This window comes from Tamandua tetradactyla, chromosome 9 (assembly GCF_023851605.1).
Source record: "Tamandua tetradactyla isolate mTamTet1 chromosome 9, mTamTet1.pri, whole genome shotgun sequence".
Classification (NCBI taxonomy): Eukaryota; Metazoa; Chordata; class Mammalia; order Pilosa; family Myrmecophagidae; genus Tamandua; species Tamandua tetradactyla.
The window spans coordinates 63372524-63396673 of record NC_135335.1 but is presented as its reverse complement, the minus strand read 5'-3'; the positions used below and the strand labels follow the sequence as shown (position 1 = coordinate 63396673).

At 42.2% G+C, this 24150-nt stretch overlaps 1 protein-coding gene across 3 annotated transcripts in view; it reads right to left on the bottom strand.

Annotated features, from left to right (window-relative positions):
- The window catches only part of TRIO (trio Rho guanine nucleotide exchange factor), a 466986-nt gene that overhangs the window by 147565 nt on the left and 295271 nt on the right, over positions 1-24150 (bottom strand). For all 3 annotated transcript variants that reach the window (XM_077116861.1, XM_077116863.1, XM_077116862.1), the window contains exons 12-18: positions 11148-11317; positions 9924-10098; positions 6454-6649; positions 5438-5604; positions 3241-3360; positions 1084-1275; positions 23-172 (exon numbers count right to left, since the gene is read on the bottom strand). In XM_077116861.1, the coding sequence (XP_076972976.1) occupies positions 23-172; positions 1084-1275; positions 3241-3360; positions 5438-5604; positions 6454-6649; positions 9924-10098; positions 11148-11317 (1170 nt within the window). The remainder of the gene's footprint in view (positions 1-22; positions 173-1083; positions 1276-3240; positions 3361-5437; positions 5605-6453; positions 6650-9923; positions 10099-11147; positions 11318-24150) is intronic.

The window sequence follows — 24150 nt, the reverse complement described above, 5'->3', positions numbered from 1 at the left end:
ACCCCCGGAAGCCAGCCCATACCTTCAGGAATGCTTCCTTTTGTTCAAGGTGCTTGCTAATCATCGGGGTAACATGGTCTGTCTCGGAATTTGGACCCAGTTTGTCGGCTCCTCCACACCAGTCCTCTTCTCTCTTGTACTCCTGTTCCAGGCTCTCAAGGACACTGCAGACCTACAAGCAGAAGAGAGACCAATAGGCATCTAACATCACAGAGAAGCATCTTTGGAAACAGTTTCAATCAGGCTTTGGGGCTGAATATGTTGGCCAAATGACCAAGAAGGTAAAAAGGAGTGACAGGTTCTATCTTACTTGAGGACAAATGCACCAATCAAAGTAGGCAGGCTTTTCAGAGAAATGACAAAAAAACAAAAGGTAAACTTTCGCTTTCCCTGACGTGTTTCAGGTCATATATTTAAACAAGAGGAAAAGAGGTTTCTTCTCAGCTATTTTCCAACCTCTTACTTCAGTAACTAAGGTGAGTGTAGTAGTCAGATTCAGGTGTCGACGTGGCCAGGTGATAGTGCCCAGCTGCTCTGGTGCTGCGGACTTAAATCATCAGCATGTGAAGTTCACCTATGGCTGAGTCTGTGGTCTGCTAAAGGGAGTGCTTTCCACAGTGAGTGAGGCTGAAAAGGAGAAGCGGGGAGAGAAGCTCAACAGTCCAGCACACCTCAGCTCAGTGCTCAGAGCCAGCTCAGACCCAGATGTTTGGAAATGCAGAAAGGAATCACCCTGGGGAAAGCTGCTGGAACTCAGAAGCGGGAGAGAAGGCCAGCAGACGTCACCGTGTGCATTCCCATCTGACAGAGAAAGCCAGAGGAAAGCTGGCTGCCTTTTCTCTGAAGAACTGTAAATTTTTAACTAAATAAAATGCCTTTTATAAAAGCTAAACCATTTCTGGTGTATTGGATTCCACCAGCATTAGCAAACTAAAATAGTAAGCAAAAAACAATTTTAACTTCAAAGTGCTACTTTTCCCTGCCTGACTGGAAATTGACTTGTTCAATAATGATCAACTTGTCCAGTAATTAAATTCCAAATCAAGTGTCAGTTAGGAGCCCCAGGAAGGAAGCTCTCTCTACCTGCTCGGAAGTTTTGTAGAAGGCAACAGATGCGTTGACAAGCTTGAGGCGGTCCTCCATCTTGAGCATGAGCTGCTGCCAGTGGGAGGCCACCTTCTCCGCGCAGTCCCTGATCAGGTCCATGTCATAGTGGTTGGCTTGCAGCATCGCCTCTGCCTTCTGCTGCACCTGCAGGGCACTCTGATGGGTTTTCTAAAGAGCAGAGACAGAAATGGCAAAACCTAGTTAAAAGGGTCTCATGCATTTGTTGGGAAAGAATTGGGATGGCTATGGTTCACCTAATACTCATTGGGACTCTTATAAACACACTGTAGACAGTCCAGAAAAAAAGTTTTTATGCCTAGCAACAACTGAGCTTATGCTGAAATAAATCATCTAATAAAGAATGAAATGCATTAAGACTTTCCCAAATGAGGTTTAGTTGTGGGGCCCTCAGCTTGAAAAAGAACAGGAAAGACCCTTAACTAAAATTCTTCCTAAAGTTGTCGAAGGATTCCAAGCATATTATGTGATTGTTCCTTCTTATAATGTTCACTGGTGTCAAATGAACAATGGAGAAAAGGCTCACCAGAATGTATGATTTCTATTTCATTTTTTACTTAAAATTTGGACGTGAGTGAAAGGTTCTCAAGAACTGTCAATTTTAAAAAGAATAGAAAAAAAATAATTAAAAGCTAAGGTTTGAACCAACTGTTTTCCCTGGAGGGTTATGCCCTGTAGTAACTTGTAATGGTTAGGTTCTGGTGTCAACTTGACAGGTTATGCTACCTAGTTGTCTGGTCAGGCAAGCACTGGCCTAACTGTTACTACAAAGTTATTTTGTGGCTGGTTGATAAACCAGAAGGCTGGTTTCCCATCTCCCACAGATGAGATATCCAATCAGGTTAAGTCTTTTCAGGGAGAAGAGAGATTCTTTCACTGCTTCCTCAGCCAGAGAGTCTCTCCTGCGGAGTTCATTAAGACCCTTCATCCAAGCTGCCAGCTTCACAGTCTGCCTAAGGATTGTGGTCTCTTCCATTTCCATGGTTGCATGAGAGACCTTTATAAGTCTCATATTTACAGATAACTTCCGTTGGTTCTGTTTTTCTAGAGAGCTCTGACTAATGCATAACTCTCAACATAAATATAATAAATCCATTAAGAATTTCTGTTCATTTATCCTTACTAAAAGATACAGGGAGGGGACTGAGAAGTCAAACGTTTCCTTTAGCAAAGAAATTGAACACCAGTGTGTGGCAATCACAGGGTACAGAGGTTCTATTATGGACATAGATACATACACTTTAAAACAATAGCAAAATCTTGCATGTCATCAGAAAAAGTGTTAACAATCCCATAAAACATTGTACACAAGATAATCCCATTGAAAGGCAGTATCATTTATGAATATAGAGTTTTATGTTGCAATTTAATTACTGGAAATCACTTGATACAGTGTACAATATTCAAAAGACACCAGGAGTTTGAGCTTCAGGAAGGTAGTTGAGAATAAATTCATCTAGAGGGCAAAGAAACGGTCATTTCTGCAGCCTTCTTCTCTGGTTGCTGCAACCAGAGCAGGAAACGAGAAGTTTTCTGTAATCAAATGCTTTTTTCCCTCACCTTTATGTTCATCATAATTATTAACAAAGCAAAACAGCCCTAAAAATTGATCCACATGCTGTGGGCCTGGCACTGGCCTGAGCAGTGGTGCTGAAGATAATATAGGTGCTGACAGAATCTGGGGTCGAGGGGTTCTGCTGTCAGCATTTTTAGTGATAACAGCAAATTCAGGACATGCACCTGGTCTTGGTGAGATCCCTGGAAAGGTCTGCTTTTCTTTCTTGTCAAGGCTGGATACATAGCGGCAATACATCTAAATGACCAGCAAAATACCGAAATCCTCAGCCAGGGCTCTGCGTTGGGTCCCCTGGTTCCAAGGAGTTCCACACTGCACAAGTGCATCCTGCCAGGGCCATTGCAGCGGGCAGAGAGTGGGAGCTGCTCCTTCCTCCTGACATGCACCACTTTGGTTGGTATGTGTGTCCTCCCTTCAGCTTGGTTCCTATTCTGTACCCTTCTCCTATAATAACCTGCAGGCTGTCATCCTGGACCCCATTTACCTGCCCCGGAATTCAGGAGGCCTGCCCTGAGGCTGCAAGGATGCAGGACTCTTACCTCGATGGCGTGCTGGAATTGCTCGTGCTCTCTCTGAAGCTGTTCAGCCTCTTGTAAGGAACTGGCTGTGATGAGCCCAGCATTGAGCATGGATTCTCCATTGCGGATCCAGCCCAGCACCTGAAACAGGACACAGGATAACTCCCAGTGCAACTGTCATCCATAGTGACCTGACATGCTCATGTCAGGGAGGCTCTGGTTGCTGTATGATCCTACTGGCCACAGCCACATATCTTTCAATGGTATCTGATCACAGTGCTGCATATTTTTAATTAATGCTGTTATTTTTAGTAGCAAACGGGAGATGGGAAGGTTGAAGGTGCAACAGACTATCGAAACAGTTTGAAGACCACATCGGAATTCAGCAGGCCTGCCCTGGGGCTGGAAGGATGCACTGATAATCAAAAAAGTGTTTTTAATTATCTTCTGTCCTAATGGATATTCAAGATGAGGAAACTTATTTTATTCTGCCAGCTTATTTTCTAACAAACATCAATGTTAAATGATGTAACAACAAAAGTATGAATTAAGCTGTACTACAATCCTCAGGGTCAAACCATGAGATTCTCACTGTTGCACACAAACAAAAAGAGAAGTCAATTTTGACATTGGAAGACAGAAATTGCGGAAGGTCATTCAGAGTAGTTACTTATGGCTGAGACTGTTAATTGCCTATCTAATACTCACTCTCCTCTTCTTGGGTTTGCAGAAAAGCACAACTTTTGGCTAGAGCTTTAAAACAACTCCTCCTCCTCCTTATTAGAGCCTGATCACACAAACAATTCTGGCCAATGAGATCAAAGTGGTAGCCTGCAAGGATTTTGTGATAACATTTCTTTCCTGATATAGGCACTATCTCTTTCTTCTTATCCTTTCCTCCTTCCTGATCCCTGGAATGTGGAAGTGATGGCTGGGACTACAACAGCCACTTGGCAACCATGAGGGAAATGCCACACACCACAAAGATCTCAGCCTAACATACTATGGAGCCACTGAAAGAACACCAGCAATCTCCTACCTCCTGACTTATTACAAAAAATCAATTTTTAAGCCACAATTTTTGGTTTCTGTAACTCATAGGCAAATGCAATTCCCAAAAGATATATTAGGTTATTCCTTTAATCTTAGATTAATTTTTTTTATTTTGGCAAAAAGGACCATTTTATTAATTGGACTTTAAAAGGCAGGTCACGGGTGGGCCATGGTGGCTCAGCAGGTAAGAATGCTTGCCTGCCATGCCCGAGGACCCGGGTTCGATTCCCGGTGCCTGCCCATGTAAAAAAAAAAAACTGTTAAAAAAAAAAAATAAAAGGCAGGTCACACTTTACTTCGTTCATCTATCTAAAAATACCCACATTACTGGTGGCAGATGGAAGAACAATGGGTGTTCTTTTATACAAATCTGATTTGATAGTATTTAAATGTCATTTTAATGTCAGTGCCACCCACTTGGGCACCACACTGTGCACTCCAACCAAACTCACATTTGCTTTTCTGTCCATCTGCCAGAATATCACAGAGCTACTTTTCCTGCACAAATGAAGCCAATTTCCCCTGTGGCCATCCTGCTCACAAGAAAAATGTCACCTACATGTTCAATATATGTACACCTGGAACCTCAGTGGCATGTAGCCTCAAGCAATTCTTTCTAAATGTTTCAATTTTATTTTCTCAGGCTGTTCCTTCTGGGATGTGGCATCATAGTTTCCTGATACCACAAGGAAACCCTACACCCCCACAGCCTGCGATCCCTGATCCTTTCCAGGTGGCTAGCAGGATATTTTGCAGAAAAAAAAAAGTAATTTTTCCAAAGAAGGCATGTGCTCAGGGTTTCTGGACACTACCAACAACCAAACAAACTGACCAGGAGTTTCAAGGGTCATGCTACTCTGTATCTGTCAATGTGAAGCCTTTCCCAGCTCAGAGCAGAAACTGTCATCAGTCTCCTGGTTCTAGTTTACACAGTAGATGTGGCTGTGTTAGGTTAACATATGTGTGTGTGCACACGTGCTTGTGTGTATTTATGTTCTACACCAGGACAGCTGATAAATATAACAGTGAGTGTTATCTGTGTCATATATCAGGATAGCTGTGCTCTGATCAGACACTATCTTGCCCTGGGCTTACACCAGATCAAGCATCCAGTGTCTGAACTTTGGCCCACTCAGTCTGGCTTGACACTCAGAGGTCTGCTTACTTGCTTCACTTCCGCCTGCAGATGGCGAAGCTGCACACACTGTTCCAGATGCTTCCGATGTTGCTCTGCTGCTAAATCCAATTCCTGCTGTTTCTCATGAAGAAACTCCAACAAGTCCTGGACCCGAGTTGCCATATCTACGTCTCTATCACAAAGCAGCTCCACACCTGTGGCCAGTGAAGAGAGACCTTAGGATCAACTAGCATTGCAATCTCTGCTCTGAACTATGGATGACATACAATCCTTTTTGTAAATTATGTGCCCAGCTGAAGTCAAATCTTTATTGTGAAGGTTAAGTTCAACGAGGAAATAGCCAGGCAGAGATGAGTATGGGTTCTCACCTGTAACAATGCATGTGTCTGAGAGAACGCATGTGATGGGTTTCAAAGGCAAATATAGTATGTAGCCAATACATAGCTGATAAAATTACCAAACCAAACTTCATTGATATCAATCAACTTTTCCTACACTGATATCTAGTAAAAACAAAATAAATGAGTGAACTTTGGTTTCTTTCTGTTATCCTCTATATGTGCAGTTTGCTCCTTAGAAAGCATTTAATTTGATTTGGGAAAAATGAGTAATTAATAAGTAGTTTGTTGCCAAGTAAGCATCTAATACTACAGAATTATCTCTACATTTTTGAGCTTATAGTGGCATCTGCTGGTAAAATATAAACAAAGAAAAACAGAATAAAGAAAATATAAATGTTTTCCTGGGATTTACATTTCATTCATGGAGATACTGTAATATATTATTTTGTAAAACTAAGTTGCCACTTGAAATAATGTGTGAGAAAATTAAGGGTAAGTGGTAAGTATACCAACTGAAATGATAAATGTGATCACATAATGTGAAAAAAATGCAAAACATTTCCTTTTAAAGAACAGGTATTTATATTACTTATATTTATAGGTGGTAATTTAACTTTGTAGTCATTATGTTGAAGTAAACAGGACAAATTCCTGTGATGACACGAAGAAATAATTGAGGTAGAATGGAATAAACCTCCTTACCAGAGGCCTGTACTTCATTGACATACTGCAAAAGATCTTGGCCTTGGTGGATGACATCAAAAGTCAAATTATTCATGGTTAAGGCTTTGTCCGCGTGGTGCTGGAGGCGCTGCTCAGCCACCGTGAGATCCTCTGTGTCAAAGTCATTCATTTGCTGAGAAAGTTCATCATTCCAAGACTCAAGGTCTGAGATGATCTGACAGAGGAAAGTATTTGTTTAAGATCAAGGCTTAAAAAAAAAATACCTATATATACCCTGGGATCTTTTATGGGCCACTAAATGAGAAAGAGACTAGTGCAAAAGGGTCAAAAAGACATGGGAGCCAGTTGAAGGGACTCTCCCTGGCTAAAAAGGGGGCAACTAGATCACCAAAAAGAAAAAGGAATGTAATTGAATAAGACAATAAATATCCAAATTTCCAATGGTATTAAAAAAGAAGACAAAGAGCTAAAAAGCCAAGGAATAAACAAATAACTCATTGGGCCCAATTAGAAGACACAGGGAAACCAACCTTCATCCTAAAAATTAGTAAAAAAGGGAGAAAACTAATCATGCAAGCATGTAATAATGAAGGAAAGCTCCTCTTCCAGATGAATCCAGCTATTCATTTTAGAAAGAATAAAATTAGATCATTACCTTTTTTAAAATTCTAATAAAATAACTTTCAGGCAGTGATCATCATGAGAAAGGGTGGCAGGGAATCAACAATGGGGCATCAGTTGTCACCATCCAAAGGCATGTCCTGGTTACTTGGACAATTGACCTTGTTACTTCAATATATCATGAAAAAAGGAAAAAGAGCAGGGTAGAAGGAAAGAAGATTCTAGAATAACCAACAAGCCATCATGTGCACTTTGAGGCACCTGGAATCTGAACATGGGTGGGATGTTCAAGGACCTGAAAGAATGACTGCTGATGTGGTGTGCTGTTTAAGGAATTGTGGTTAGTTGATACGGTGTCCTCATATTTTAGAGTTACTGACAGAATTCTTTAGGGGTGAAATGACAGGCTGGCTAGGATTTTCTTTAAAACACTTTAGCACAACAATAACCATAGAAGGGATATTTGAAGGATGTGCGGCAAAATCTTGCTGAATTTACAGGACAAGTATATGGAAATGCTGTGTATTTTCCTCTGCTTTGAGGTAGTTCTATGATATAATTTTTTAAATTAAGGCTCAAAGTTATAAAATCCAGAAAGGGGGGAAAAATTTCCTATGAGAGAATATTATACACTTCAATGGAATAGCATTTCCTATGCATCCTGCTACCTTATCTACATGAGCAATGAGTTAGAATGAAAATCTGAGACTTTTCCTATGACATAGTAGGAGAGTTTACATATACATCCAGCCAGGAGACAATAAAAAACTTGAGGCTGCCCCAAACTCTTATTGTACAAATCTTCCCAGTTTATTTTTATTATTGGTGTTTGCATATAATATGTGCATGCTACATTAATTTATTAAATAAAAAGGCCAAGTTAGACAAAAACCAAGAAGCAACTGAGGAAAAAGATTTTTAAAAAGAAAAAATTAGCATAACTGTATCCTTTTATCTCTGGGGGGGGGGGGGGGAATTTCCTTTCTTATTGTTTGTTTTGTGACCCTGAGGGAGAGTAACTGAGTGCCTGAGCTAGGGATTCACAATTAACTTCTTATGGAGACATTATCGGGCTGCACAACACTCAAGTAATGGGTAATAAACAAAGATCAATGTGCTAAAACCAGCAGGATTTGCAGATACTCACTGAGCATAAAGAAACCCTGGAGATGGCTATGATCAAAGGATAGTCAGGGAAAAAATCCTGCCCCAGCCCCTGGCAGTTAGCATTAAAGCTTGTTAACAGGAGTACATAAAAGAGATGTGTGGCAGTAACACAGTACAAGAATGTGGGAGTCATCTTGTTAAAATGACTTTCGAATGGTTTTTAAAAATGTATCCCACAATCTGTGGAACATTTAAGCTTCTCAACTTCAATTTACATATGACTTTTTCATAATTAAATGGCCCCAGGTGATATATTAATGATTTTGCTGCTCCGTTTAGGTCCGAGTTGCTGCTACCTGGATGAAGCCCCAGGCCCAGGCAGGTCCAGACTCGCCCTTTTCCTCTGCAAGCCTCACAGAGGTCTTAAAGTCCAGGCCCTGAGATCACCCGAGAAGGTTTTACCTGAGAAGGTTTTACCTGCAACGGGGAGGGGGGGGGCGGGCATGCAGGGCAACTCCTTTCTGTTATTACTAATGAGGATGAGATAAGCGAGCCACGCAGGCCTTTTTTAAAGCAAGAACCTTCGTGGAGGCTTAGACATGCAAGAGGCCCCAACAGGTGGGTGTGGCCCCCAGTGGAGCGCAGGCCTCAGGGCAACGGGGAGCAGCCCCCATGCGGCTCAGCGCCTCCCTGCTGGGAACCTGGAGCCAGGGGCCTGGGGCCTGAAGCACGTGTCCCGCGTTTTAATCCCAGTACAAACTGGGTGCTGAGGCCAGCGGCTGGCCCATGGGCTCGGAGATACGTGGAACGGGCACTGGGCCCTCACCACCCTCGGGGCCAACTGGCTGGGAAACCGGCCTCCCCAGGTGCAGGGAGCCTTAGCTGCTTTTGTCTGGTTTCGCTGACAGGTTCAGTCTCAGCCGGGTACGTTTACTTCTGCTTGCATGTCTTCAAGTTCGAGAAAATATCTTTTTTTTAACCCAGAATTCAGCACTACCTTTTTGCCGAGAAAGATAAAAGGAACCTGTACCTCTTTCTCCTATTCATATACAAGGTGCAAGAATCCATCTGGAGGGGTGTAAGAATTATAGATAAAATGAGAAAAGTTCTGTGAAAATAAACTGGGTTTCTTATTCCCTACAGAGGGAGGAAAGGAGATAGGACAGGAAGGATTAGGGAAGTGGGCGGGGGTGGGGGGTGGAGGGAAGCAGGGAATGGAGAAAAAAGGAGGGGAGGGGAAGGGAGGGGCAAGAGAAGGGGACGGGACGGGGGAGGAGGGGTAAGGGGAGAGGAGGGGGAAGGGAGGACAGCAGAGGGAGGGAAGAATGAGGAAGGAAGGCAAGAGAGAAAAGGCAGGCGAGGATGAGGCTGCCCTAAGTTTACGTCTCTTCTTCAGGGAGAAGGGAGTGCTCTACAGCAGTCCAATCAAGGTTTAAAACAAAACCAAGGCAATGAGATTATTTGTTTTTAAAAACTGTGTCTTTAATTCCATCCTCAAAACTCCGCTTTCTCCTATTCCTGCTACTCGAGGTTTCACCATCTACTGTCCCACCTGCCTCAAGATTCGGAGTCCAGGCAGAGGAGCCCGTCCTCTCCTCGGGCCGATCTAGGTAAGAATTCAAATCACCCGCGCGGTGCGGCGCCTCTTTCCCGAGGGTGGAAGCGTGGGGCAGCCACGGGGGCCAGCGCACCGGGGCCTGGCGTGGGGCTCCCGCACAGTCCCCACCCCCTCCCCCTGGGCGCCGGCGCAGCCCACTCACATCGATGGCGTCACGCTCAAATATGCGCAGCTGCAGGAAGAGCTCGAGCTTGATCTTGCGCTCCTGAAACAGCTCCTCCATCTGGGACTGGGCCTCGTCCAGCTGCTGCAGCACCGTCTCGATGTGGCTGATGGAGCTGCCGTGCGGCGCCTTGTTGCTGGAGACGGCCGAGTCACTGCGGGCCACGGGAGGCAGTGGGCTCAGCGGGCGAGGGGCGCGGAGCTCGCGGCTCCCGCCGGCAGGACCCGCGGCTGCCCCGGCCCAGGCGAGAACTGGCAGGAAGCCGGACGGCGCCTCACAGCACGGAGGAAGCGCCCCTCCAGGAAAACAATATTCGGCGTCTTCCTCTGAGCACGGCTCCCAAACGGGAGGGCACTCTGAGAACTGCTTCGCTATTTTCTCGCACTAACTCTCAGAAGTCTAATCGTTAAATGAAATCACTTCAGCACAGTTTTGGGGCTGGCCGCTTTCCCCCTTAAGCAGGGGGAATGCGCGGTCCCGGCCTGGTGCAGAAGGCAGTCTCCCCGGTTGGGGGTGGAGGGTGGGCGTGAGCACCGTTGGGGTGGCTTCCTTCAGGAACTCCTGCCCCATGCTCTCCCAGCAAAGCAAAGGTCAAGCAGGGTTCTCAGGGGGCAGTAGGCACTTGGGCCTCTGAATGATGGGGGGGAGGGACCCAGTCGATATAAATGGGCCCCATGACCCCATGAAAGAAATTAGCTTCAAAAGGAGAAGAAACCCAACCCAGAGCTTCAAGTGGCCTTTGTGATAGGGGGCAGGGGCTGGGGGCCACTTGAGACAGTCCTGCGGGGGCCTGAACTAGTCCAACCTGAAAGGATGCTGCTGCCCCAGACTCCAGAGGGGTCTAGAGAGTGTAAATCACCTAGCTTACAAAGAAGTTGCATGCATTAACTGGGTAGGTGCTAGCGGGAGGGTGAAAATAAGTAGATAAATAAAAGCTGGAGGCTAGGATGCTTTCTTAGCCAGTGTGGCATGAGAAAAATCATGGAGTTAAACATAACTGTAAGAAAAAATAATAATAACAGTAAGGGAGGGAAAAGGAAGGAAAAAGGAGAGGCCAAAGCTGCATACCTTTGCATTTACAGATGTTATTTGTTCTGCACCTAGGTGCAAAGAGTGCTAGTTAATTGTTCAAAAGAGTAAAGGGGCAGGGACAACTCCTGGCAGGACTACAGAGATGTTCACAGGGAGGGGCCGTGGACCCACCGGAGCTGCTGTATGAGGTCCTCGCCCTCCTTGATCACGTTGACTGTCACTTGCAGGGTGGTCTGCTGCTGCTGGCCAAAGCGCTTGATGAGGTCCTGCACAGCCTCCACTGACTCGGCGTACACGTCGTCCAGCAGCTCTTTCTGCAGCTCCTCCAGCCAAGTCCACAGCTGCAGGAAGACAGGGACGGAGCAAGGGTAAGGTACAGCATGCTCCCGGCTGCGGAGCCAGGTCTGGCAGATGTTAGGGAAGACCCAGGGCAGAGACCCAGGGAGGGCAGCGGTGGCAGACCATCCCCCTAGGGATGGGCAGGGGTTTGGGGGGAGATAGAGGGAGGAGAGGGGAAGGGTAGCATCCCCAACAGTCCTAATGCAGTGGAACACACACCCAGAAAAAGCAGCATGAGACTGGAGTAGTGAGAAAACAAACAGGAGCACTGAAGGGGGCTGTCAGAAAAGAGCCAAAAGGGAAGGGAAGTCACTCTTTCTTCCTAGACTCAAGTTAGAGTGCAAAGGAAATAAGGAAAGACCTCCTTGGACAACAGAAACATCTGCTCAACGTAGAAGAGAACTTCTTTTAAGCATCTCACTCCTATTTAGCAGATGGATTATTTTATTTTATTTTTAGTAGAGGCATTATAATTCATTTACTAACTATTGAACCATGCCTCTGAGCATGCCTCAGAACAGGAGGAAGCTGAGTCGAAAGTGGTAAATTCTCCTACCAGCCGGTACCCCAGCCCTTCAGTGAAGAGTCTGAGACATGATAACACTGAGGCACCTTCACTGCACCACCTTCCAGCATCTCACCAGGGAAGAAGAGGACAAACACTAGAAACTGCAGGGAGAACTACTCCAGCCTACAGAGCCTGTGCTGGGCAGCTGGGTAATTTGCCCATTTCCTGGAAGTACATTAACTCCTTCAGATCTCTGGGGTACCATTTGGTGAACTGAAAAAAAAAAAGTAATTAATTAATCAAACTGGGCTCTGATGGCATGGAAGTGGTTTGTATGTGGAGAAAATGTTTTCCAATTTAGAAGCTCTGGGCTCTGGTGAGACAGCAACCAGTAAGCAAAGATTTCCCTTCCATACTTGGTCCAGCGATTGCCAGCCTTTGGGCCAGTGCATCGAGGCTGTACTTGCAAAACTCTCTCGTGATGGTATTTGATCTTCTGTTTCTGAACTTACCTTTTTTTTTTTTAACATGGGCAGGCACCAGGAATTGAACCCGGGTCCTCGGGCATAGCAGGCAAGCACTCTTATCTGCTGAGCCACCATGGCCCTGAACTTAGCTTTTTTAAAAAGAATTTTACTGACGGTTATGCTTGACACACAATAACCTGCCCAAATTTAAAGTACAAGCTTTGGTAAGTCTTGACATGGATAACCACTTGATAAAAATCTTGGTTATCGAGGAAATGAACATAACCATCACCCCCAAAATTTCCTAGTGCCCCTTCGTAATCTCTCCCTCTGTTCCTACCCCCTCCCCTCTCCAGGCAATCACTGATCTGCTGTTACTATAGACTGGCTTGCATTTTCTAAGGAGTGTATACAAACAGAATCATATACTATGTACTCTCTATCTAGCTGGTTTTACCCAGCATAATTATTCTGAGATTTATCCAGAATTGATAATTCAGTCCTTTATGTTGTTGAGGAATATTCCACTGTGTATACCACGACTGGTTTATCCATTCATCTGTCAATGGACATGGGTTGTTTTCCAGTTTGGGGCAGTTACAATTAAAGCTGCTATAAACGTGCTTTTGTTTCTCTTGGGTGTGGCTGGATCATAAAGGGAGGATGTGTCTAACTTTTAAGAAACTGCTAAACTGCCCTCCAAAGTGAGCAAACCATCTGATATTCCCACCAGCAAAGTAGGAGAGTTCCAATTCCTATGCTCACCGACACATAGGTCAGTCTTTTGCATTTTAGCCATTTTAATGAGTGGCATTCACTGTGGCTTTAATTTGCAATTTCCTAATGACTAATGATGGCATATTTCATGCACCCTTTAAAATAAGTTACTTTACCGTTGAACAATTCTTTAGTTAGGACCAGAATATTATCAGATGGCTTTTGTTTCTCCTCAATATGCAGATAGAACCCAACTTCCATTTTTAATAAATTAAAGTTTTGGGGTTTTTTATTATTAATAAATTAAAGTTTGAAACAACAATACTACTCTATAGTATTCAATAAGGAATACTACACACACAAAATAGACATATTGTTATGAGCAGGTCAACAGATACATTATACATGGAGCAGGCTGACTTAAAAGTAAAACTTCTGGCAAAAGACTTATTTTTCAGTCAGCTTACTCAGGTTCCTGAGAGTTAATTTTACTAAAATATATTAAAGTAAATAAAACATTCATTAATTTGTCTTATATGATTTATCCGCTTTCTGTGTTTAAGTTATTACATTTCATACAATCCCAGAATTTTAGTAAACGAAATTTTGGAGAGAGGCCAGCTCAACTCTTTTTCTTTCATTTTATAGACTGAGGAAACAAGGCGCCAGTGGGTAAATTGGCCTACTCCACAGCACCCCAGAGGCAAAGCCAGTATCACCAAGGAGGACTGGGCTCTGGAGTTAGCCACTTTGTTTCAGAATTTAACTTTGATGTGAAAACAGCCATTCACTGAATCACCAATTCATGAAGGCATTTCAACTATCTGCTCTGCATCACCTATAAAGAGCCCCATAATCAAGAAGATAATTTGTTCTTTTTTCACTCCTAAATTCTCACAAACATGGTAACTGCATTCGTAAATAATTGGAAGGATGACATCACTATGATAATCAATGAGGAAGATTTCAATCCACTCCAATATTTCTTACCAAAAGACATTCTAAATTTCAGTAAGTCACATTCTATAGGAGGAAGTCTTATGAGATTCAGAGTAAAGCAATCTGGACTGAAGAACTGTTTGTTAAACATAGCATTAGCTCTGTGACTTAAGAAATCAATTTCTCTGGGGTTTGGTTTGCTAAAACAGAGATTCTTAGAATTCCACCAACACCCTGGAGGAGTTACTAAGAGGATAAGATGAAAGAGGCTTGAAAAGCACTGTGGGAATGTTCTATGCAAATGCTAATTACCTGAATTATAATGATGGACTCAAATTAACAGAATAGTCAAGATTTGCTGAAAGAAACCAAGTATGTGCCAGTTGGGCTGCTCTGAGCAAAAATGGAACAGAAAGAATATTTTACCAAAACAAGGCTGTAATGGTCTATCAAAAGAGTCAAAACATTTAACCAAAAGCATCTATGGTTATTATCGATTAGCTATTACCTATAAGGTCCCTGGGTCTTTTCTAGCTGAAATGGTTTTGTCCGTGGCAAGGTGGGTGCAGTGAATGGCCACCCATTCAAGTGTTTGTTTCCCACCAGGGAAAACTCTCTCTGCAGCCTGTGACCATTAAAGCCCTCTCACCCTCTCTTCTATCCACTAAGATGGGCACTAATGACAAAGTATCCCTTTGTGGCTGCATTATTCTGCTGAAGAAGAAAGTGAAGAACCATCTACTTTACTTCACACCTTCTCTCAAAATCCCAGCTCCATATTCCATCTTTACACATTTACTTCACCGAAGTGGCCTCTGCCACACCCCTATGTATGTAATGGAACATGGTGAAAGCTTCAAAAGAAAAAGAAGTGTCCCATGGTGTACCCCCTGCTTGTGAATCAATCCCTGCTGATTCATGGATAAAATATGGAGAATGAGTAAAGAATTTAGATAGGGACACTGCCTGTTAAACACAGTATCCTGTCCCGTTGCCAAGTCACTAGAAATAATGCTGCCCCAGGATTCTAGGGTCAAACATCCAGTGGGATTGAATGATTTAAGCATGCGTACATCCAAAACAGATTCTCAGAAGGTATTTATGCTCTTAAAATATCACTGCCTATCTCTCTTATTTCATTCCAATCTAGACAGAAGTGTCTGCGAGAAGAATGGAAAAGGAGCCAACTCTAACATGAAGAATAGCATCTGCATTCCAGTAGAAGGTGCTGGGTGCATGGGAAAACAAATTGGTCTTCTGGGGTCAGGAGATAAGGAGCTCACTAAGGCCTGGACCCAGCGGTGGCCTCTGGTTTTCGTTGCACTACACTTTTAAGAACGAGGTTCTCATAACACTAGTGGAAACTAGGATCTCTTAGATTTGTTGAGTAGACAGAACACAAGTTTTAACAGCCCATAAGAAAAGCACAACAAAATCAGCCTCAGACAATTAAGTCAGCCAGCAGAGGATATGCATGTCCTTGAAGAAGGACTGACAGGGCACAGCTAGTGATGCAACCCTTCAAACAGGTGTCCACTACCCTCCTGACCCTGTTCAAACACCGTGGGTCACGTGCCCCCGCAATCTCTCCTCCTGGGCCCCCTCCCTGAAGCCCTGGTGAGGCATCAGCCCTGCACAGCTCCCACGGATGCTGTCTGGCCACGGGGCTGTCAGTGCCCCTGCCTGGTGCTTCAGCAGCCTCTCCTGAGTCACAGGTGAGGCCAAACTCACATGTGGAATGCGACAGGGACTGGATGCAAAGGGGGATGGGGCTAGGTACAAATGGGATGGGGGCTGGATGCTGGTCTGGGTGAGGATGGCTATAAATTTCCTCTCCTCCAGCAAATACTACCTTAAATTCCATTTAAATTTACATTATGAAACCCATTCAAACAACTCTCACTTCTTTCTACTTTGGAGAGGAGAAAGGGCAATCAGAATGATGATGCTCAGGTGCAGCTCCACTGCACTAGCAGAAGTGTGCATATTTCTTCCATAAATACCAGTTAAAATAAAACACTTCACCAAGGAGGCAATAACAGAATAATGATTAAAAGTGTGGGTTCTGAGGTCAGACAGTTCAAGTTCAGATCTTGCCTTAATGTTTAGTAATGTGTGACCTTGGGCAAGTGACTTACCTGCTTCATGTCCTGGTTTTCTCATCTACAAAATGGCCCTGGACAGATTAAAATGAGGTAATGCGTATAGAATTGAGAAATGAGTAAATTGTAGTCACTATCAGTGCTTTTGTTCTTGTAAGAAAAATTCTTCTATAAGAAATAGAATAATCACAGTTTTTAAAAAGTCTTCTTTCTCTAGACATTTTTCAAAACCTATCCAGGTTCCCAGCAATCTTCTAAAAGATGTCACTTAGTCTGGAACATAGCACTGTCCTACGCTTAAATCTTTTTATACCTGAAAATAATATAGTATGAGGAGAAGCTGCTAGAATTTGTCAGTATTCTATAGAAATGGCTTCCCATTGGAGTTCTTGTAGTCCAGGCTTTTCCCTGCACCGTAGTAATTTCTTTAAAAATGAGCTTATTCCCTACAATATCCTGGTTTTTTCAACATGTGTCCATGATGGAAGATGCTCACAGCACCAGACGCCTGTGCAACCAGCAAAGAGCCACCACGGCCAGATAGACCACAAAAGAACTGATGCTGGGATGACATAGTTACACAAGGGAAAACATAAAAGAAGCAGAAGAAGCAAGACTATTATATTTGCAGCCATAGTGTCAAAATGCCTTTTAAAAGCCTTTCTCCTCTTGGGGATATTTTTATCAGGCCCTACAGGAAATATTCTCATATAATTTGGAGAAAAGAGTTTCAGACAAAGGTCAATTTTTGATGTCAACTGGGGACGAATTATACCCATAATAATTCAACACTATTCAGGCAAAGTCTATTTTTAGGCTTTTAAAATGATAACTATGATGCCTAAAGTATTTCTGGAAAAAAAAAAAGGAGTGAAAAAAAGCCACTGTGAAGCCTGCAAAATTTTTACTGTACACTTCCTGCAGGTGAAAAAACTGCACTTCTTCTGTTCAGGCTTTAATACAAAGGTAAATGGCTCCCAACAGGAGGAGAGGAGCCACGTTCTGTTGGATTTCTTGGCAGCATGGATTCTTAGCTAATCAAGGCCTGCAGCCTCAAATGCTGAACTACCCGTGGTGGCCCTTGACCAGCAGCCCAGGCTGTTCTGGGGAGGAGCTTGATCTCAGCCTGCAGCTAGGTACTGGAGGGTGTTACAAAGGCCCTCACCCCATGAGATGCCACCTCTAGGACCCTGGGAAAGACCTCCCGGCCCACTACCTTCAGGGTTCTCATCTATGAAATGGCAACCCCTTTACAGTATGTGATAACAACAGATGTGTGAAAGTGCTCAGTTCCCACCAGCACATGGTGAACAACTGCTATCTGTGTCCCAACCCCTGGTTTTGACAAAGGCCACCATCACTGGGCCAGCCTGGGAAATGTAGGAGCCACAGGCCCTGGAAGAGCTGCAAGCCAGGAGCAAAAGTGGGGAATTTCGACAGCAACTTGCAGAGGCATTTGCAGAGGACAACCACAAAGCACAAAAAATGGGCATCAGTTAGATATATGAAGCAGGGATAAAAAGGGAACCATTCCTGCCACTTACAGAAGGGTCCTTCGCCTGAATGACAAGCTGTATGAAATTCTGGTACATGTGTCTGCCCTGACTAAGGAAGAGGAGGGCTTGAGTAGTATATTTTTATTCTTGGGTAGGTGGGATAAAGGACACCTTACCATGATGAAAGAAAATTTACAAAGGGCTGATGTGGGGTTGGGGGCAGAGGGCAATCCAAGTCATGTGATGAGATGATGTGATTGGAATATGTATAAGAGATGCTGGAGCATGTCTGGGCAGCCCAGTACAGCAGGAAGGGACACTAGGTGGGAACACTAGCACCAGAGGGGGAAGCACTGCAGGACTTGTTGTGGCAATGATGCTAGCCAGGGACAAAAGATGGACATACAACTGATAGCAACAAAGTTCAGTGAAGGTGGAGGAAGTGGAGATTCAACCAGTCAGATACTTATGTGAAGCCTATTGCTGCTAAGAACAGAGAATCTGACGGTTCTTTTCTTGGTGACAATGTCATCACTCATATTAGGGATTTCCCATCTGCTTTTCATAAGAAAGATAAGAGGCACTGCCTACAGCAAGAGAGGCTCCCCTTTGCTAGGTTGTTTTGTTTCCCTAAAATCGTTTCCAGGTAGTCAAAGTAATTCCTTTTTGAGATAACAACCTTCAAGGAGACTGGGTCTCAGCAAGCATGCCTGCCGTTTTCCCAAGCTAACAAGTTATTCCTTGAGTTTGACTAACATGGTTTGCTCTGTAGGTTCTCCTTTGAACGGGCTTGCCTTGCAAAGTGGGGGCAGTAGAACAGAAGGCTATTCTACAAGTGAGCAAGATGACTACTTCCCTGGCACATGGCTCTACTAATTTCTTAATCACCGTCAAGTTCATTACTATGCAGCAGGACATTATCACTGGCTCTGACAATGAAAATTGCGTAAGAGTACTTGCTTGACAAAACCTGTTGTCACCTAGGAGACCCTGATTTTCTAACTTCCCAGGTGAGTGGTTCTGATCCAAGAGACACATGCAGTGAAATCTATGAATGAAATTTCTATGGGAGACTTTAACTTGTTACTGCTCAGCTCTTTTGGGTTCCTAATTCTATCATCCAATAGACCTTTTCCCATCATCTAAGTATTTTATTCTTTCTTTCGTTTTATTTAGGAAGGTTTTAGCTTTGGTTTTAGAGAAGTTATGGTTTTACAAAATGATCATGCATAAAATTCAGGGTTCCCATATACCACCTGTATTAGTTAGAGTTCTCTAGAGAAACAGAATCAACAGGAAACACTTGCAAATATAAAATTTATAAAATTGTCTCATATAACCGTGGGAACGCAGGGTCCTAAATCTGCAGGGCAGGCAGTGAAGCCGATGTTTCCAACGGAGGGTCTGGAGGGGCTTACTGGCCAAAGCAAGAAGAGAGCCTGTCTCTTCTGAATCCTCCTTAAAAGGCTTCCAGTAATTAGATTATGCATCACTCACTGAAGAAGACATTCCCCTTGGCTGATTACAAATGGAATCAACTGCAGATGCAGCTGACGTGATCATGATTTAATTCTATGAAATGTCCTCATTGCAACAGACAGGTCAGCACCTGCCCAACCAGACAAACAGGGACACCACTTGGCCAGGCTGACACATGAACCTGACCATGACACCACCCTATTATTAACACCTGGTAATTGTGTGGTGCATTGTTACAACTGATGGAAGCACATTTTTAGAATTATACTATTAACTGTAGCCCATAATTTAACTGAGCATTTACTGTGTTGTGTAATTTCATCAATTAAAAAAAAATTTATTCTAATGCCACATATACAGACATTTACCTTTTACTCACATTCAGATACGTATTTAAGCACTGTTAATAATAAGCTCACAGTGTCATCTAGATTTTGATAAGCACACCTTCCAGACCAATCCAACCACACACAGGTTCTTTGGGAAGGCCTGTCAAATGTCCCCTAATCCTACCACATGCCCTTCATCAAAACAGAACTCTAGTAAAGAATAAACATGCTATAACTTGTTCATTCATTTCTTCTTTTCCTGGCAGTATATAAATTGTCTCTAGAATTCTGCTTGGGATTGGCTCTGACCAGAGTAACATGTGAAATGTACCTTCTTAAAAAAGAAAAGTACCTTTTCAGCCTTTTGGCATCTCTTCCATTTCCCATAGTTCCTTAAATTTCAACATACTCAATTTGATGATCTAATTATCAGGTTCTTTCAGAGCCGGGGGATTTAATTTTTGCTGGATAGAGACTTGGACTTATTTTACAAGAACAAAATCTTCATCAATTTTGGTCTTTTGCTTTCTCTAACTTACGTCTGAAAACTGCCCACTTTGAAAAGAATGAGCAAAGTGAGGGTTGATGAAATCTACTTTCTACACTTGTTAACAACTTCCTGAGTCCCAAGTAGAAGGCCTAGTCCTTCATCTTCTCATCCTGAATTTTCCACTTAAAAAAAGAAAACAACAACAAAACCAAAAAAGCCTCATTAGTCTCTGCAAGGCTAGCTTTCTAGAACTTTTAAACTTTCTGACGAAACTCTGGCTAAAACACTGCAGGTGATCAATCTTTCTACTGCCTATTTAAAAAAGAACTATAATCAGTAAAAACAATACTTGTCAAAAATACATATGGATAGTTAACTTCTTTTCTCCATGTCCCAAAGACTTATCATGATTGTTTGATAGTGAAATGTTCAGTTTACGCGCTATAATTTCAAAAAACAAAATTAAGAATATTAAAATACATTAAAAATAAATCTAACAAGTAAATAAGACTACATATGTCATACATGCATTTTTAGTTGGACCTTTTAAGACCTACAACATTGCATTTCCTGACCTTCTTTTGAAGTGCTTCTGTTTTTTATTACACTGAGTCCCATCTATAAACAAAGACATTTTCCACTCTCAACAAGAAACTATAAAATATGGGGTCAGCACAAGGTTCTATATTTTCAATCTCTTCTGCAACACCGAATTACAAATGAAGATAATGTAGTACATTGTTAACTGATTCAGCAATCATCCACTAAGTGAATATAGACTACCCTACAATTTTCTGCGCTTCATTCGAACTTCTCTGATAAATAAAAAAAAATTTTCTTTACCTGAAAATATCAGTCCAGTTTCAGAACATAGAAAAGTCAAGAATTTAAACCACATTTAAAAATCATTCTATAGGAAACAATGCCTTACATGAATTAAATTATTGTTGCAAAAGGACTTCTTTTTTATAATATCACAGAATCACTCTTGTCCCGCTCGCTAACACAATTGTTTTACATGTATTTATTTGGTGAAAAAAAATACTTTATTCTGCTGCTTTGGCAAAGATATTTAGTAACGCATACAAAAGTAAATTCTGCCACTGCAAATAGAACCACAGCATGGAATCGCCACTAACAGCTACTCTGAGTCGAAAGAGGTGTACAGCCCATGAAAGGCTTTTAATTTTAATATTAAGGAAAGAGTTGGAATGAGGTTCTCAGAAAGACAACTGGAATTAGATTAAGCAGTTATTGCTGATCATAGAAAAATAAGGACATTATTAGACTGTGCCTAGATATTTACATCTTAAATGTAAATCTTCATCACTTTGTCTATATTAAATAACTTACAATGGGGATGGGGAACAAAAAATGACATTTATTGGAGGTACTATAAGATAAGCTTGACATTAAGAGTTTTACATTCATAATCTCATTTTATTATTCCATTGTCCTGGCATATTTTGTTATTCCAATTTTGTAGCTGAGAAAGCTGAGGCACTACAAAGTAACTCATCCCAGATCACCCAGCTAGTGAAAGAAGCACAATGTCACACCACATTTTCTTAACTAATTTAAAGATTATGTTTTCATAGAAAGAACACGTAAGTGACTAGATCTGCTTTTGAAGCTATTCCCACCCAGGGGAAGACCACCTATTTCTTTCTCTTAATCAGCATGTTAAACCAGACTCTACTGAGTACAATGACAGAATATTAAACCAGCAGGTAGCACAGAAAGGCCCAAAGTCAAATCTAATACTCATACAAGGGCTGATGATGTGGTAGCTGGGGCACTGAGGCCCTTAGTTCCCTCTTGCTTTCATTCACTTATGACCCTTTCTTTGCTTGTATACATGTTTTCTATACAATAAAAAAAGTTAAAAAAAAAAAAGTGAACATATATTTGCCACATGACACAGCAATTGCACTCTCTGGCATTTTTCCAGAGAAATGGAAGCTTATGTTCACACAAAAACCTGTACACGATTGTTCACAGCTTCTCTTTTTGTAGCAGTCAAAAACCCCACTGGGTGAATGGTTAAACAAACTGGGCACATCCATGCCATGGAATACTGCTCAGCAATAAAAAGGAAAAAACTGAAACATACTACAAAGTGGATGAATCTCCACGGAATTATGCTGAGTTAATAAAAGTTAATCTCTATAGGTTTCCATTTACATGATATTTTAGAAATAATAAATTTCTAGAGATTGGGAACAGATTAGTGCTTGCCCAGGGTTTGAGATGAGGGGCAGGATGGAGCCTGAGGGAGCCTTTAAAATGAAACAGTGCCGAATGCTGAAAGTTATGGTGGTTACACTAGTTACATATGGTAAGCATCACAGAACTTTGTCCCAAAATCAATCCTCGTTTTGTTAGCGCACTGTGGTTATGCAAAATGTTACCACTGGGGGAGGCTGGGTGAAGGGTGAATGGGGCCTCACTGTATGTTGTTGTTGTTTAGCAACTTCCTAAGAATATATAATTATTTCAAAATAAATTGTTAAAAAAAAGCTGAGGAATGTATTTAGAGGTATCACGTATATCTTTGGGGCAATATATGAGAAGAAATAGAAATGAAGAGAGGTGAAAAAAAGGGAAGGCATCAGACAGATGCCTGGAAAGACCCCAGAGAAGGTCTGCCTTGGAATGACCAATAATTAGAAACTCTGTTACATGGCAGCTGGTCCAAGCAGTGAGTGCTATGTACCTTGAATTTAAGCATCAGATACCCAGTTGGTTCTCCAGTGCCACAAGGAGAAGAAGAGACAAGAAACCTGGGCCTATTAACCACTGATTGAGAATGTGCTAGATACTTTCAACACATTCCTGAGCAAACTGTGCAGACTGGAGGAGGGGCAGCTTTGAGAGCTCAGCACTCAGGCCCAGGAAGGGATTAGAGCCACACTTCCATTGCTTGTAAGTGAATGGAAGTGTGACCGAAATACAAGAATATGATGGTTTCTCCCAGCTCTCCCCATGGGAAGCTGAGCATAAAGAAAGAAGTCTGCATGCATAACTGCTAGGCATGGAAATGAAGCCAGAGGGCATGCTATGACAAAATAAACAAAACAAACAAACAAAAAAACTTCCAGGTGGTTGGGAGGCCTTTATTTTTGACCTTTCAATAAAGTGAAAGGTTCCTCTTTGCCCAAGCATTATCCAAACCCAAAACTTGTCCCAGTTCAGTGTGTAAGTTTGCTGAAGCAGCATGAAGAAGTTTTTTTGTTTTTATTAAACCCAGCAAGAATGACAGCCTAATTCAAATGGCAAGGATCTTTCCTGGGACACCATGGCTTCTGGGGAATCAAGTGAACAAATAAACAATGCAAAGTCACTGATTCAACTCCAGAAATAAACTCTGGCTGAGAACTCAATGCCACCACCTGGTCGCCTCAAATAAACTCTAAATTTCAGAGTTAATTATCAACTAACTCGGGATCTAATTTTGAGAGTGAGGTTAAATGAATATGAATGGATAAAAATAATAACATTTTTGTTGTATTTGAAAATGGAAATATGTCCCTCTATCATTAAATCCCAGAATGATGTGCTAGAAATAGACATCATTTACTCCACAAATGTTTATTGAGTATCTGGCTAATTGTAAGAGGTAGGCTAACTATTGGGGCTATAGAGAAAAGGAAACAAGGACCTGGTCTTCAAGAAACTTTAAGTCAAAGTGTCCAAAATATGTGCTACATCTAAAGGCAGAAGTATGCTTTTCCTGTGGCCATGTATTTTTATATCACTCCACTTGCATGTTACAGTTGCTTGGAAAATTCTTTGGAATGAATGTGTGAGTACATGAGTGAGTGAATGAATAAACAGTGAAAATGTGCCTTCGAAAGGAAAGGGGGGAAGGTAGCAAAGGAAAAATTCTGGGAGAATTATAATCAGAATGGATGTGAATAAAAAGGCTACAAATAACACTGAAGTGAACTGAGATTGAGGAGTGAAAGAGGACAAAAAGCAGGAGGATTTAAAAACACTCCAAAACAAAATCTAAATTTATGCTGGGCCAGTCAGCATCCCTTTTAAATACTTAATTTAAAAAATATATAGAACAGAGCATCAGTCTTTGAGCCTTCTAAAAGGTGGTGAAGCATTTCATGAATTCTTCTTAAAGGAAAAAAAAAATGGGAAAAGGGCCTGGAGCACTACTAAATCTGCATTTTGGAGGGTAAAAATTGAGGCTGAAATCTCTGTCATTCACTTCCACATCCAGCCTCAGAATATAAAATATTTGTCCTGTGTGAAAATATTTCCTCTTTTCTCTCTTCTCAGGAACAAGTATACTAT